At 36.8% G+C, this 17,839-nt stretch overlaps 1 protein-coding gene across 1 annotated transcript; it reads right to left on the minus strand.

Annotated features, from left to right (window-relative positions):
- Window positions 1-191: 191 nt before the first annotated feature.
- Window positions 192-7,510, minus strand: LOC139780093 (uncharacterized). The gene is made up of 7 exons (XM_071718598.1): window positions 6,873-7,510; window positions 5,954-6,214; window positions 5,294-5,530; window positions 3,557-3,814; window positions 3,249-3,442; window positions 2,923-3,085; window positions 192-2,811 (listed from the first exon to the last, which is right to left on the minus strand). The coding sequence occupies exons 2-7, from the start codon at window positions 6,153-6,155 to the stop codon at window positions 2,669-2,671; spliced, it is 1,197 nt and encodes a 398-aa protein (XP_071574699.1). The 5' UTR covers window positions 6,156-6,214; window positions 6,873-7,510; the 3' UTR covers window positions 192-2,668.
- Between the last annotated feature and the right edge of the window lie 10,329 nt (window positions 7,511-17,839).

Below are 17,839 nucleotides of genomic sequence, written 5' to 3' on the forward strand. Positions count from 1 at the left end.
GATATGTCATATTTTTGTTTTATTTGATCGTTGTGAAGGATTTATACATAATAAAACAGTATTTAGTTTTTCTTATAGAACTCATTTTAATAATTAAAGTCTAATACAAAAGGATCAAACAAAATATTATTTTAGTAAATAATTACATTGTTTTAACAAAACAATATTTAGATATTTTAATCTAGACTATTCATACAAAACAAATAAACTATACAAAATCAAATATATACTATATGAAATCAAATATAAATGTAAAAAATACATTTTACATAAAATGAACATTATTTTTAGTACAGAGATAAAAGGACATACGAGATACTAAAAAAATTAAATGTTTTAAAAAAAATTTGACCTGTATTATTAATTAAAATGCATTCTTTCAAAATAATTTTATTGTCGCTATGTAAAGTTTTGTGAATGCCGAAACTTAGCAAATGTCGCTGTCAATGAGTTCAAATGAGTCAAGAAAGAATTTGTTTATTCAACTTGATGTATTAAAGGAAAAGAAACCCAAAAATTATTTTCATCAGGAAGAACTATACATTTTGCTGTGACATTCTCAAATTGAACCATTACAAATTCATTTGACAAATCTTTTATACGAAATATATCCATAATCTCTGAATTAAAAGGATATACATAATATGAATAATAAAACAAAAATTGTTTTCCATAGAAAAATAGGATGTTATCATGGCATCTAAGTAAAATGTTATGAATTTGTATTACTTTTTTTTCTTTTGTGTAACAATAACAATCTGCATTACGATACTGCCACACGCAGAAGGTTAAATTTTTATGTTTTATTTTCTGAAACATTTTAAATTTAAAAATGTTATTATCAGGAAGAGGTCCTGATCTATACTCTGATAAAAGCAAAGGAATATTATGAATTTCATGGTGCAAAATGTTTTGATTGGAACCATCAATTTCTTTTAAACGTCTAAAAATCTGTTGTAATGGTTTATGGGGAGATCTAACTAATTTTTTAAGAATATTCAAGTAGTTTTCAAAAGGGAACGCTGAATAGTTATCTAATGGTCCAAATTCTTCAACATCATTACTTAAATGACACAATACATGAACATTGTAAATGAGAAATTGAGAGCCATAAATATTTTCTGAGTGTTTTATAAACATAACTAAAAGCTCATTAGCTAATTGAGTGCCTAACTTATCAATGTATATCTCAGAACACAATAAAAAAATGCTACAATAAAATAAAAGGAAATTTTCGTATAACGCAATAGGCAGAATGTCTTTCAATGCTAAAGGACCTAAATAAATGAGAAACGTTCTAAGTTCTGTAGCTTTCCAACGTGCCAGCTCAGTTAAACTACGAGATTTTCTATTAAACTCAACAGAAATGAATTTTCTATAATAAATTAATCTTTCAGATATAAGATTTATTAATCGACCAGGCAAGCGTGTCTTTAAATTACCACTCATCCAAGTATTTAAAAGTTTTCTCATAACACCTAAAAATACGGCATGCATAGGATCAATTGGACATTTTTTCACTAAACCAATTGGAAGTTTTGAAAGAGGAGAAACACCTGTATGATGATCTTCGTCAACAAATGACTCAAAATCTAAATCTGTTCTTTTTGGAGCTGACACACTTTTATAGATAATTCTATTTTGAACATACTCTCCAGTTTCTGTACATTTATCACAAGCTGAATAACCGTTATGTGACTTTGTACATTTTATGTAAGCTCTAGCTGGAGCATCACAAATAAAGCTATGAACTTTCACAGTATATAACTTATTTTCAAATAAAAATCCTTCGTGTAACAATAGAAATAATTCATTTACAAAGTCTTCTAAAAAAATATCGAGTGGCGAAGGTTTAGAATCACCACAGTACATAGCAATGACAAAAGGATTTTCTTTAGGACAATTCTTTATCAAACCTAAAATAGGCCATAATTGAGTATTTGAACTTTTAAACAGGGGAAGTCCATCTATATTAAAACTAACGTCTATTTCATTGTTATGTAACTGTGATGATGTACATCGAGAAACAAATTGTTTCAATGGCTGTAATAAACCCATGTAACATAATTCTCCTTTTCCTAACTGCCGAATTGGCATAGATAAATTTGTTTGTAATAGAGTACGACTATCTAATGGTAAATTTGAATGAAAAGGCTTTAGAATTTTTAAAAGATCATTAAGTGCAGTTTGAGGAATTTTACGTTGCACACTCCAATCCCTCAATTGAAACAACAAATTTTCCTCGACACTATCTTGACATAAATAGGAAGGTGTGCCTTCAATTAAAGACTCGTAATCTAAATTGTCTGCTCTACTGTCTTCACTAAATTCTTGATCTTGACTCACATCAGACTCACATTCAATAATATTACTTGGATCATTTGCAAAGTTGTGATCAAAATTAAAAGCAGAACTATTTTGAATTATTGCGTTTTCGATTCCTATATTATTTTCATTTAAATCATTAATTATATCAGCATTACCAATACTACATTTCTTTTTATGAGAAACCTGTTCTTGCTGTTCTATCTCTTTCCATGTATCTCGTATATCTGTAGCAATTCGTCTATATAACTGGCGGGTACTTACAATAGCTTTCTTTTTGTATTCAATTTTTTTAACTTTAGGCATTTTTATAATTAACTCTTTTATCAGAATACAAATTATTTTATTCACTATTCAGTCTTGCGTCATCCTGTTTGTTTCTTTTTCTTTGATTTTTTAATCTATCAGGAGCGTGCTTCAGCCATATCTTCATATTATCTTCTATCACCTGGTTGGTCACTCCAGGTGTACTACGTTTGATGCATTCTATAAAGAAATTAACAAATCATGCATATCATTAGAAAGCATTTCAAAGAAAAATGTAACATTGACATGATATATAAAAAAAAGCATCATATATGAATTAAAAATACTCACCTACAATTACAGTTCTCAAACATAAATCTGAAAAAGGTCGTTTATTTAATCGTTTTCCATAGAAACTGAATTCTGCTGCTAATGTATCCGTAAAAAGGTATTTCAAAATCCTCGATATTTTTGAAGAGATGTCTCGTCCACCAATTGTAGATAAAGATGCATTCTGAAAAGATAATAAAATATAGATTACACAACAAGTACTTTTTAACTTTGTATAAAATAAATAATATAAAAACTATACATATACATATACACATATATACATGTATACATATACATACATACACATTCTTAAATTATAATAAAATAAAAACTATACCACATACCAGAATGTCTATTTGTGTCTTCTCTTTAAGTATTTCTTCCACGTTATCAACATCATGTAAACTTTTCATGGGAAACTGAAAAGCAAAATCTTTTTGTACGGTCAATATTTCCTCTTTATTTTTTAGAAGGGCTAACAGCTGTGTATTCTGCTTTTTAATTTGAATTAGAAATCTAATAACTCTTTCTTGATAACCTGAAAAAAATTGTTTCAGAAATAATTCACAACTAATATTGTATTGTGTAAAAAACTTTAGAAAAATTTTTCCGAAAGGAAAACCTTAAACAATTCAAACAGAAAATGTTGTACCTGTTGATTCTGTTGAATTATTTGTAGGTGTTGCCGTATCTATTATTTCTGTTGGACTATCTGTAGGTGTAGAGTGTGATGGTATAGGTGTAGAGTGTGATGTAGGTGTAGAGTGTGATGTACTAGCTTTGTGTGTATGAAATCTAGTAGTTTCGTCTCTATAGTTTACAGTATTTCTCGATGTAACTGTATTATATCTATTAAGTCTTGGAGTATAATTTTGTTCTACGTCTTCAGAAGAATCTGCATTGGACAAACCTGGTTCAGAAGAAAATTTTATAAAATTTATGAACTAAATGTTTATAAAATAATATGTATAAAAATATTGGTATTTTCAGTGAAAACAATTTCAAAATGATGTCAAAGTGGCATTAAATTGGTGGAAAGTATGATAATGTTTATGTACCATAAATTGTCAAAACAAAGTTTTAAAAATCAAAATTGAATGATAAAACATTTCACCTTTTAGTCTCTGTCAATAAGTGTCTGATGTCTCAGGAAATTCCGGATCCCAAAAACCTTTTAAAAAAATTATATTTACTATATACTATAATACATACAAAAGTGGAAATAAAATATATACCAAATGTACCTTTTGGTGTATTTGGTCGCTCATATTTGCGTCGATGTCGGGAGATTTGATTCTTCCGTTTTTGTAATTGTTCTTTTGACAAAGATAAATTCTCATAATACTAAAAATCAAATATTATGAATTACTTTTTTATAAAAAAAATATTTATATATATTTGTTTACTTATATTAATTTTTTTATTTATATTTATATTTATTTATATCTCATATAACTATACTGTTAATATTATTGGATTACTTCTTTGCATTCCCAGCAATCCCAGCCGTTTAACTTTGCTCTGTCAGCTTTACATCGCATGTTAAGCTGCTCTGAAGTGTCGTACACTAGTGTTGTAGCATTACTTTTAGTAACAGTTGCACTTGCAGTAGCATTTGCTATCTGTTCTACACTACGCAATATATTTTCAAGTCGAGGATATTTCCGTTTCTTCAGATTAGAAAATATCGAAGGACTTTCTGGCCGATTATTTTCGTCGGTATTATTTTTATGCAAAGATTTATTTGCATATAAACCAGTATCGAAATTAAAATTATCTATTGTATCTAATTCCAATAAGGGGATACTATTGCTTTCTTTCACATTGGCATTATTCAAGTGTTGTGACATCACTTCAGCCTTTTTCGTACAAAGTGTCATATAAAAACTGGCTATAAAATCACATATACATATATAATAATTAATTAAAGTATGTTAAAATATTACGTTGGCCAATAAGTCCGTGCGGTTATTTATTATAAATAACATTTATAAGTAAAAAACCGCACGCCCGGCACGGACTTATTGGCCAACCTAATATGTAGGAATTAAAATATGTTTACATGAATTTAAATATGGTTACACATAAATAATACCGAATATTGACATCATTTTGACTATACTCCATGCTCTAGAGACTTTACCTTTACTTTGCTCTCCTATGCACAGAACCAACTATGATTTCTCGTTGGACGGAGTATAAGTTGTTTTCACTAAATATTCAATTTATTTTTAAACAAAAAAAATGTATTTAAAATAATATAGGTAAGTACAAACAATTGTAAAAGATTTCTCAACTACTAAGAATTTTCTCTTTAAAATAATGAAGAAATGAAACGTTAATATTACTATAATAACGCAATTATACTGTTGCTAAAATTATAACTCACTTTGTCTGCAAATTGTACTCTTTTCTCGAGTTTCTTGAATCGTACTTAAAGTTTTCTTTTTTAATTTTGGAGGCCGAACATGGACATCATCACTTACTTCCTCCTCATCACTTCTGACAAACCGCTGAGGCGTTATTATTTTCCTTTTACCCGGAAGGCTCTCGACTTCCTTATCTGTTTGTAAATCAGATGTGTCTTCTGACAATTTGCATTTTCGTCGGGCAGTTTGTAAATCATCTAAAATAATTCCGTTAATCAAATATCTATAGTATTTTAAACTAAATATATAACAAACAGAATAATAAATTTCTTTTGCCAGTATATAGAATAACAATTAAAGTAATTTAAATCAATAAGTATCTATAGTATAATATAATATTAAAAGGAAAATTAATTTATAATAATCTTTTAGTTATAAGTCGATAAGTAAAATTGTTTTGCATACTGTTTATTATTTACTGTTTATTACTTCTATATTTTTATTGCTCACATAAAATTGATATTAACTTAAATAGAAAATATGGATGAGAAAATATTTTTATAATATTAAGTATTTTTCAGCTTATCTAATTTGTAGGACTGAAAATTATATATTATGTTAAAATGTAGTATTTATTATTTTGTTTTAACTAATTTAAAACTGTATTTTTTAATGCTCACCAGTTTCATATAAACACCTTCGTATTGGATAAAGTTTCCACTTTTCAGTATGTGGATTTACTGTATTTTGTAGAAATTTATCAAATGTTTTTTGATCTTTTGTAGGTGGCCAAAAAACTTCTTTTTTTCGAGGAGTTAACCAAGTCTTTCTTACAACTGCAACACTATCTCCATCATCAAATTCAATTAATACGTAAGACATGATATGATGGTATTAAACTGTTCGATCGTATTAATTAGTATAATAAGTATTATGTTATCCTATAAGAGAATAATCTTTTTAGTAAAAGACTTAAAAAAAATGCATGCAGATATAAGTTCATTCGTTGTTATATTTTCTAGTCTAATATAATCTAATTTTTCTGATTTTTGTTTTAAGATAAAAGGCCGTAGCCGGATAACAAGGGTCAATGTGCCCCCACACGGATCATGCTTATTTTTTTTGTTTTTTGATTGCTATCAGTGACTAAAAAAAATCAAGAACATTAATTTATTTTTTAAATCAATGTTTCTGTCATCAGAAACTTTTCCCGAATTTTCCACAAATGATATCTACAACATATTAAAATTTCTTCAAAATCGGTTAAGCCGATCAAAAGATATAAAATATTTTCGAAATTTTTATTTTTTACAGCTAAACGGTTCAATATTAAGGGCTAATATTTGAGTAATTGTAAGTGACACCGATAGCAATCAAAAGAAAAAAATGAGCATGATCCGTGTAAGCAAGGCACATTGACCCTTTTTATCCGGCTACGGCCTTTACAATTTTGTTTGACAATAAAATAAAAAAATGTAGGTTAAGACACAATAAAATTAGTTTAAAAATTAAGACACGAGAAAAATAGTTTCACACACAAAATTCGTTTCAATAATATACATATAAACTTTACAATAAAAAATTATTTAAATTACTTACTTATAAATTATATTACTGCCGGGTAAAAACTGTAATGCATGTGTAAGGCAGTGTAAGGTTGTTAAATCTTGGTAATGTCAGGTATCCGAGCAGATTGAATTCACGAAAAGCTGAAATGAGGGTGCCAAAAAACTAGATGGAACAGTATCTTCTACGCTGTAATGTAGTTCTGTCCTTGAATGTCCTTAACGCACTGTACAAAGCGCACTTGCACGAACATGTCTCATCGTGTCGAGAAAACTCGATGGGCACACACAGAGAAATGCCACAGAGAACACCATAAACGCGGGACTGCAATTAACAGTCGAGCTATGCACACTGACGATAACCGCCACGTGCTCTTAATACAATCACGATAACGTTAACTCGTGTAACCGGACGAACTTTCATCACGGTATTACCGCACGGCACGAGTGACTCAAACACGAGGCGACACAAAAGAAATGAGGTTATGAAACGAGAGACATCCGCGTAAACTATAATGAACGAGAGTATTACCGTGAGCACAGTTAATAATAAATCTCTGCCAGCACGAGCCGATCTTCTCGATCGCGGCAACAACAATGAGACAACCGCCGATCACGTGACTGCACACAGCCAACGGAGAGCTTAGACTAGCGAAAAGTAGTGTCGAACGCATAAGCCAATCACAGACGTAGCTAACGCTGGGTTGCGCGCAGTAAGAATGCGGGCGCAATCGGCGTTAAACAAAACGAAATTGAAATGATTATTACACGCAAATAATATGTCGGTCAGGAAAATATAGTTTACACATTGCATATATGTAACCACTAATTACACGCAACTATAATCACTTAATTATATCATAAATTCACCGTTTTAATCATAAAATTGCGAACAAAATATATTGTAGTTAATTTCCTGATTTTTATTTTATTATTACTTTATTATATATAACATTAAAAAGTAAAAATAGTTATGTTGCAAAAAGACGTTATTTGGACGACTTTAAGACGTCTTCAAAATCACGTCTTTAGATAGTCTAAGAAATGACGTCTTATAAACGTCCATTATTAGCCTATGACGTCGTGGACCAAAAATGACTAAAAATAGACGTCATTATGTCGTCTTCTGACGTCACTTTGCTACTTGGGAAGAGTATATCCCGGTTGCGTAAAAGAACGCGCACATTGCGTCAACATGAAGTAGATTGTGAAATTGCTATGCAAACTCAAACTACACCTTACGGTGTGAAAGGGCCATCGGTTTTAATGTTGCTACCGGTCTTTGACATTACGTCTTCGTTTACACTTGATTATCTGCATAATGGTTTATTGGGAGTGGCAAAAACTTTTACGGATGCTTGGTTTCATTCGTCAAATCACGAAAAAGACTGGTATATAGGAAACAAAGTAGATCTTATTGATGAGAAACTTCTGCAAATAAAACCACCGTGTGAGATTACTCGTGCGCCCAGATCTATCAGTGAAAGAAATCTATGGAAGGCATCAGAATGGAAGCACTTCTTATACTCTCTTATTTGTTTACAAAATGTAATGCCCTTACAATATATGAAACACTGGTTCCTTTTTGTCTTTAGTATGCACATATTTCTACAAGAAAAAATTAGTGACGTAGATGTTTTGACAGCTACAAGAGCATTGGAAATGTTCGTGCTTAAAATAGAAGACTTATGGCTTAGAATATTACAAGTTTAATGTACATTTGTTGTTACATATCCCAGAGTTTGTTAAACAGTTCGGGGCTTTGTGGGCTACATCTACTTTTCCCTATGAATAACACTATAATGGAGTACTAAGGAAAATGTTTCGGAATTCGCAAGCCGTTCCGGAACAGATATGCAAATTATATATGAGATCAAAGCGCGTTGAAAGTTTATGCTTAGAGGTATTCAAGACCCGATTGTTTCGAAAATGCCAAAATTTTATATGATAAAATAAGTGGAATATATCATACGAAAAATTGTCTAGAGTACGGACCTTATTTGAAAATATTTGGAAAACCAGTTCAAAGGGCGTTAACGTTAATAGAGCAGACTTGTATAGAAACTCTTTTACATGAAAATATTCTAAACGAGAGTGTCTGTTACAAGCGTTTTATTTTTCGAAACGTATTGTGGCATGCCGAGAACTACGAAAAATTTCAAAAGCGACAAAATAGTACAGTATTACTGCACAATGGTATGTTTATAATAATATCCGGGATTTTTGGTGTCCGTACTGTGTCAAACGATTATGTATGATACGTTATTATTGGAAAGATTTTTAACCGTGTTGACGTTGAAATTTGTAAAACAAACAATCCAACACTTTCATCGAATCGTTTTTTTTCACATTACTCGCATGACTGATTCTGTCGTCGCTGTCTTTCCTGACATGTTAAATTCCAAATGTGTAAAGATTCCATACGATATTGATAAGTATAGCATTGTCCGCCTCGTAAATAATATTGAACGTGATTAATATATATCAGTATTGTGTAACTGCAACTATTTAGTGAAATAAATTGATAATATATAAGTTCATTTTTACATCAACTTCCTTTAGCCTCCTTCAATTTTTAATACGATTCTGTTACGATACGTTAAAATATACAATTCAGTACTCATTACTATAGTAGTATTCTCACTAGGGTACAATATACATATGGTATCTATAACAAATACTATTCAGCAGTGATAGACAACAGTATGTACTGAAGAGTATACACTATTGAACGCTGAAGAAATGCTTAACTGTGTGCACCATACAGAATGTGCACTATTTGGTTTAATATTGCAAACTTCTGTACACTATTAGTTCGCACTGTTGAATTATTAGTATAACAGTGTATACACTGTATACTGTTAAATGTCTGCACTAGTGGCAGTAGTATCTACTATTACATTCTAATAATTTACACTGGTCAATAGTAATAATTGCGTAGTGAACACTACTTATTACCAGTATTACAGTAAGCATTGCAGTAGTAATCACTGCTTATAATTATTGGCATTCAATAGTTACTATTATCATTTCAATAGTTACTATTAGCATTCCAATAGTTTTTTTCCGTAAGGGGGCGTTACGCTGTTTAAACTCAGTATTCATTCAAACATGTCACTGACATTTACGCTCACCGGCAAGAGCAGCATCCTCGCGGTAAGCTACTTTCCCGCCGTAGATTTGAGCGATGGCGATTACGAGCTCGGCCTGACAGATTTTGAAACCTATCACACGATACCGAATGTAAATTCGTCGAACAATAAATTCTACTTTGACGACGACAAGGAGATTACCGTTCCCGAAGGATCGTACGAACTGCGTGATATAGACATGCATCTGAAACGCGCCCTTTTATGGGACCAATCTAATAATGTCTCGAAAAAGAAACATGTCGACGAAGATGAAGAGCACCCATTGATTATTATTCAGGCTAATGACAATACAATGAAGAGCGAGATCAAGTGTGCTTATCGGATAAATTTCACAAAACCGAACAACATTGGATCGCTGCTAGGATTTTCACCGAATTGCGTGCTGGAGTCGCGACAATGTCACGAATCGGATGTTCCGATAAATATCATCAACGTAAACATCATTCGCACAGAGTGCAACGTGACCACGGGTGCGTACAGCAATGACAAGTACGTGCACACGATACACGAGTTTTCACCGAGTGTGCCTCCAAGATATAAAATATCGGAAACGCCGGCACAGATCATTTACCTTCCGATCATCGTACGGAGCATTTCGGATTTGACGCTTCGCGTCGTGGATCAGGACGGTCGATTGATTAATTTTCGCGGAGAAGAGATCACCGTTAGACTGCATGTACGAAGACGACAGCGGTAACGTGAGATGCTCATACTGAACGAAACTGAGCAGGTGTAACAGACGAGAAACAAAATTAAAGAGACAATCCGATCGCCAAAGAAGAAACTCACTGCGTCGAACGTTGAATTTTTGAAATCATTGGGTTTCGTCGTACGAAATGGCTAATATCTTACTAGGTGCGCAACTAAGTTTCCGGGTTTCACACATAGATGGCACCAATAACACATGTACTCGACTTACATGTCTGAAGTTGTCTGAAGTTATAGCTTGGACATCTGTTAACAATAACCAGTCGTTATATAAACACATATCGCAACGCAAAAATATTTTTTCTAACAACGGAGATGTCGAGTTTTGTGCCAAATAAACAGCATTTGCGGGAAGCTTTGCTTTTCTGCTTTAACTTGAAAAAAAATGCAGCTGAAGCACGTCGTTTGCTTGAGGAGACCTACGGCGAACATGCACCATCGAAAACTACCTGTGAAGATTGGTTTAAACGCTTCAGAAGTGGCGATTTCGACACTGAGGACAAGGAGCGCTCCGGAAGACCAAAAACAATTGAGGACGCCGATCTGCAAGCGTTATTGGATGAAGATGATACGCAAACACAAGATCAACTTGCGGAGGCATTAAACATGACTCACCAAGGTATTTCCAAACGTTTACATGCCATGGGAAAAATTCAAAAGGAAGGAAAATGGGTGCCGCATGAGTTGACTGAGAGACAGATGGAAAATCGAAGAGCCACTTCCGAAATTTTACTTTTGCGGCATGAAAGAAAGAGTTTTCTTTATCGAATTGTTATTGGCGATGAGAAGTGGATATATTTATAGAATCCCAAACGCAAAAAATCATGGCTTTCACCTGGTGAAGAATCAACATCGACGGCACGGCCAAATCGTTTTGGAAAGAAGACAATGCTCTGCGTTTAGTGGGACCAGAAAGGAATCGTGTACTATGAGCTGCTGAAACCGGGCGAAACTGTCAATGGGCATCGCTACCGACAACAACTGATCAATTTAAACCATACATTGCTCGAAAAACGGCCAGAATGGGACACGAGACACGAACGAATGATATTGCAGCACGACAACGCTCCGTGCCATCGCAGTTCCATCGTCCAGGACACCATCAAAACGCTGAAATGGGATCTGCTACAGCACCCGCCGTATTCGCCAGACCTGGCGCCTTCCAATTATTACTTGTTCCGGTCGATGGCGCATGGCTTGGCTGGGCTACACTTGACCAATTTCGAAGAAGTGCAAAATTGGTTGGATGAATGGTTTCGGTCTAAAGACGCGTCGTTTTATTGTCGCGGTATTCATGTATTGCCAGAGAGATGGCGAAAATGTATAGCTAGCGAGGGACGATACTTTGAATAAACCATTTTTTGTATTTCTCTTGAAATTTTCCATTTTTTATTGATCAAAAAAACCCGGAAACTTAGTTGCGCACCTAGTAAACATTGGAGGTGAACCGATCTTTGACAACAGCGTCGTCAAGATTGAGACACACACGTACAATCCGTACGCCAACACAACGTTTGGACATAACGATGAGATAAGAATACCCATACAACAGCAGGATTTATACACGTTGCCGCGCGAAAGCTTTCTCTACGTTGAAAGAAGATTGACGATAAAGAAAAGAAATGACGAATTTGAGACAACGCTTGCTAATAATTGCGTGGCGTTAATGTTTGATGAAATTCGATACGAGCTCAACGGCGTGGAGATTGATCGCAACAGAAACGTTGGAATAACCAGTACTATCAAGAATTATGTATTGGTAACATACGGCAAAGCAAAGATTATGCAAAATGCTGGATGGGACATTTTATCTTCTCACGCGGAGGGATATTTCAACTTTTGCGTACCGCTCAACACATTGTTGGGCTTTTGCGAGGATTACAAACGCGTGGTTGTTAACACTCGTCACGAATTAATTTTGATACGAGCGCGTGGCGATAACAATTGCATTGTAGGAAATCCGGCGACGGAGCCAGAAATTAAATTGTTTAAAGTACAGTGGCGAATGCCCCACGTTACATTAAACGAGGTCAATAAACTATCCATGCTAAGGCCTTGGAAAGCGAGCGATATATTAGTGTCAGTTTCCGTTCGTGGGATTTGTACGAATACCCCATGTTGCAGAGCACTACCAAGCATTCGTGGGCCGTCAAAACTACAACTCAGCTAGAGAAGCCGCGGTACGTTATCTTTGCGCTGCAGACCGGTCGCAAAAATATCATGTCGCAAGATGTTAGCGTATTTGATGACTGTAACTTGACCAACGTGAAACTTTATCTAAACTCTGAATTTTATCCGTACGATGACTTAAATCTAGATTTTGGCAAAAATCGATACGCCGTCCTTTTCGATATGTATGCGCGTTTTCGTAAAGCTTATTATGGATACGACTGCTTCGATACGCTTTACATTGCAGTTACGTTCCTGACAAAAGGACCTTTTGTTGTCATTGATTGCTCACGACAAAACGAGTCTGTCAAAAGCGCCACCGTGGATGTGCGAATAGAATTTGACTGCAAAGAGAATGTACGGGCAAATACTATCGCCTATTGTCTCATCTTGCATGATCGCGTAATCGAATACTGCCCGTTGTCGAACGTAGTGCGCAAAATCATGTAAATTGCAATATCAGCAGATATTGCAATATAAGAGGCACAGATGTACCGCGATAAGATATAGATTCCTCCGTCGTTTCGTCATGATCGTGCCAACATTTATCGATCTGCAAGGATTCGTCGTCGGGATGAAATTTGTCGTAAAGGAAGTGGCGGTTCTGAGAAACGGGATCGTTCTGGCGCATTACATTTTTACACGCCCCATGCCGTGGAATCTCCTCACAAAATCCGACAAGTCATGCGCTTCCTGGTTGATTGCAAAACACTATGGACTACGATCGGAGGACGGAAACGTCCCGTACAGCATGGCAAAACGTCTAATTACATCGGCCGTGCTTGGAGAGAACGACGAGACGTCGACTCTCGTGTACGTCAAGGGATGCCAGAAACGAGAATGGCTAGTGGATCTGCTCGAGAATTATGCGAGAGAAAACCTAAACATTGAGACTTTGGATGCAGATTACGAAGATATCGAATCTTTAAATAATCTAGATGTTACTAATACTATACAATGCGGAAATCATGTTAAGAATTGCGCATTACAAAATGTATTAAAAATATTTAACTGGTGGTCGCAACGCCAAAAAAAATTGTGATTTTTTTTTAAATAAATTATATAAATGTTACAATTTTTTATTTCTTTTTCACCTTTTTCACATAGTTTGCAGCATAATATAGATAGTTGTTTGAGCTGTTTGAAAGCTGTTCAATAGCTGTTTTGAAAATGTTTAAGCTGTTTGATAGATGTTCAAAAGCTGTTTTAAAGATGTTTGAGCTGTTTGATAGCTGTTCAAAAGCTGTTTTAAAGATGTTTGAGCTGTTTGATAGATGTTCAATAGCTGTTTTAAAGATGTTTGAGCTGTTTTATTGTTGTTCAATAGCTGTTTTAAAGATGTTTAGGCTGTTTAATAGCTGTTCAATAGCTGTTTGAGCTTTTTGATAAATGTTCAAAAGCTGTTTTAAATATGTTTGAGCTGTTTAATAGTTATTCAAAAGCTGTTTTAAAGATGTTTGAGCTGTTCGATAGATGTTCAATAGCTGTTTAAGGATGTTTGATAGTTGTTCATTAGCTGTTTTAAAGATGTTTAGACTGTTTGATAGCTGTTCAATAGCAGTTTTAAAGATGTTTGAGCTTGTAACGATGCACCCCCAGAAACTGCATCGTTCCGGCTTGACATCTTGTCGAGACCGCCCGGCCGACCATCCGTCGGGCGAGAAACGGGCACGGTGTGCCCACTTTTAATTTATTGTAACGATAGGAAGTCCGCGAACGGACTTACCGCGGCAACCGTCTCGACGCGCCGAGCGGTGCCGACGGCGACCGCAGACCGCCGAACGCAATCGCGGCGTCGGGACGCCGTAATTTCCGACCGTTCCGCCGCACCGCCCCGGCGCTCGCGATTGCCGTCGCTATCCTCGCCACTCCGTAACGCCGCCGCGCCGGCTATATAAACCGAGCGTTTTTAACGCAAATTGCGATTTCCTGATCATCACGCTCACCGACCGCACCGATCCTGAATTCCCGCACCCGCTAGTCAGAATGAGGGTAGAGAGCCTTTGGCATACTCTGTCTTCACCGAGCGATTCTCGATAGACGACCAGCTTCCGTACATCCCGCACCCGCTAGTCAGAACGAGGGTGGAGAGCCTCCGGCATCCTCTGCCTTCACCGAGCGATTCTCGATAAACGACCAGCTTCTTTGCAAACAGAGTTATCCGAACGGGGGCAGAGCGTTTCTCTGCCTCCACCGAGCGCTTCTCGCCGGATACCGCTCCGTCTCCAGACGCTTGCAGCCGTCCTCGGGGGTAGAGCCGCCGTACTCTGCCTCCACCGAGCGCTTCTCGGTGGTTGGACTCGCGCCTTCTTTTTCCTCGAGCTGGCCGCTCGCAGCCGTCCTCAGGGGTAGTGCCTCCGTACTCTGCCTCCACCGAGCGCTTCTCGGTGGTCGGACTCGCGCCAGATCGATCCTGCTCCGCGCGATCTCATCGCTGCCTCCGCGCTGCGCGCCAGATTTCCCGCGCTCCGATCCGCGACGCCCGGGAAACCGGCCCCGCCCGCGCCGATACCTATTGTCACGCGATTCGGTCCGCGAGACCGCCAAAAGTACCGGCTCCGTCCCGTACGTACCGCGCTTCACCTCGCGCCGCCCGCGGCACGCCGATCTCTGCATTCTACCTCGCGCCGCCAGCGACAAACCGATTATTGTACAGCACACAACAAATCATTGTAGATACCGCGAGCCTTTGTCACAGAATAAACTTTTGTTATTTTGTTATACCCGGCGGTACACTTTATTTTGCCAACCTCGTCTCGCGTCTGTTCCTCCGCGCCTCCTTCGAACCCAGCCCAGCCGCGAGCTAGATCCGCGTTTCGAAGACAGGTTGTTTTAAGCAGTTCAATAGATGTTCAATAGCTGTTTTAAAGATGTTTGATAACACAGGCACACAAAAAAAAAAGTGTCTTGGCCGAGACACTACACTAGTGTATTCCCATGTACTTTTTCCCGCTGAATCCGAATCCGAAGTCAGAATTGTCAGATTGGCTAAAATTTATGAGATAACCACAATAAAACAATTTTTTTTTGCCTTTAATTCGTGTTTTGAGCATTTTTTTGTGGTTATCTCATAAATTTTAGCCAATCTGACAATTCTGACTTCGGATTCGGATTCAGCGGGAAAAAGTACATGGGAATACACTAGTGTAGTGTCTCGGCCAAGACACTTTTTTTTTGTGTGCCTGTGTAATTGTTCAATAGCTGTTTGAAAGCAGTTCGAAAGCTGTTTGAAAGCTGTTTGACAGCTGTTTGAAAGCTGTTTGATAGCGGTTCGATAGCAGTTGATTGTATAACTGCAGCAGCCATACATCGGTGCTATTTGCAAAATCGCAGTCTCACGATGAGTTGGAGCGAGAAGAGGTAAGGTGAGTAAGAGACAGAAAGGTGAGCCGGATAGAGTATGTGAACACGAGTGAGAGAGCGTGAGGAGAATGAGACATAGATGCGAGCGAGAGAATGGGAAGACAGGGAGGAAAACGAGTGAGAGAGAGAGAAAGAAAACACGAATATGAAGACTGATAGGTAAGATGGCGAATGAGAGTGAGAAAGAAAAGACGTGAGTGGAAGTCGGCAGCGAACATGTAAAAAGAATGAGAGTGAGAGAAAGAATGCGACATATGTAGGAAGGGTGAGTGGGAGAAAGAGATAATGTGAACACGCGAACGAGAAGTTGAACGAGAACACGCGCATGAGGGAGAGGTAACGCAAACGCGGAGACGGGAGCGAGATAGAACATCAACGAGGGGGAACGGGAACGAGAGAGAGACCGCAAGCGGGAGCGCACCGTGTGACGTCACGCGGACCCCCCTTCACCGCGGACCAACGCGGCCGTTGCACGCGGACTCCCTCTCCCCGCGGTGCCCAAAAACGCGGACCGTCAACGCGGTTTCCCTTCTCTCTGCAGACTCCTTGTCGTAGAACGCGGATCCCCCTCTCCCCGCGGACCTCTCTACGCGGATCGTACCCCCCCTCTCTCCGCGGATTCCTCGCTGTAGAACGCGGATCCCCCCGCTCCCCACGAACCCCGCTCCCATCGGGCATGAAGTACCCCGCGCCGCGAAACCTCTCTGCCCCTCTCCCCCCTCGGAGCTCCCGGGGTAGAACCGGCCTTCTATTCCTACTAATATTAATATTTGTATGTTATTAAACTGTTCTAAAATATTTTGATTAAAACAAATAATTTGTTTTGCACACATTTTAAAATGTTGTTTAAAATAAAACTAAATTACCTTATGCTAAATAACTACACATCTCATCAACAATATACATTAATTCATAAGAAATTTGTATTTCATAGATGATTTAATGATGGTGGATGAACTAATAAATGATAAGGTGGAAATACCAGATATTAATAACTCAGCTTTAAAAATAGGCTGTCTATTTGCCTGTTTGTTGCAAAAAAAAGAATTGGTAAAATTTTAACATGCTAAACATAATTTATTGAATACAGCTTCGGTAAAACTCTACAATTGGGGCCTATACGAGAAATCAATTGGGAGAAGGTAAATTTTATGTATTCTTGCCCCCTGAATCCAAAACTGTTGATAAAATTTTGGGGGTCGCTTGTATTTTCTAAAATATCGTCATAAAAATGAGAAAAAATGCGGTAAGTATATAGTATTAGGGAGCCACCCCCAATTTCCATAAATTTGAAATATGTTGTCAAATACATGACCCTGAGTAACTTTTCCTTAGCTTAATCGGCGGTCATTGCTTATTTAAAAATTATGAACAAAAATAGTTTGAGAAATATAACAGTTTCTGTCAGTGCTAAGGGAAGTAGTTTACTGACATGTGTATATAGACAGTACACATGTAGACGGGCGAAGGACCGCCTCTTCTCCGCAGGCAGGGATGGGTAAGAGTGGACCTCGGTTCGTGTGGAAAGTTGAAAACCCGAATCGTACGATGATAGACCTCGTTTCGCCCTATAAGCAGAGGTGGGGTGGGGTGGGGTGGACCTCGCTTT

This window comes from Temnothorax nylanderi, unplaced genomic scaffold, assembly GCF_030848795.1.
Source record: "Temnothorax nylanderi isolate EJ_2023f unplaced genomic scaffold, tnyl_v1.0 TNYL_tig0262_pilon, whole genome shotgun sequence".
In the NCBI taxonomy this organism is placed as follows: Eukaryota; Metazoa; Arthropoda; class Insecta; order Hymenoptera; family Formicidae; genus Temnothorax; species Temnothorax nylanderi.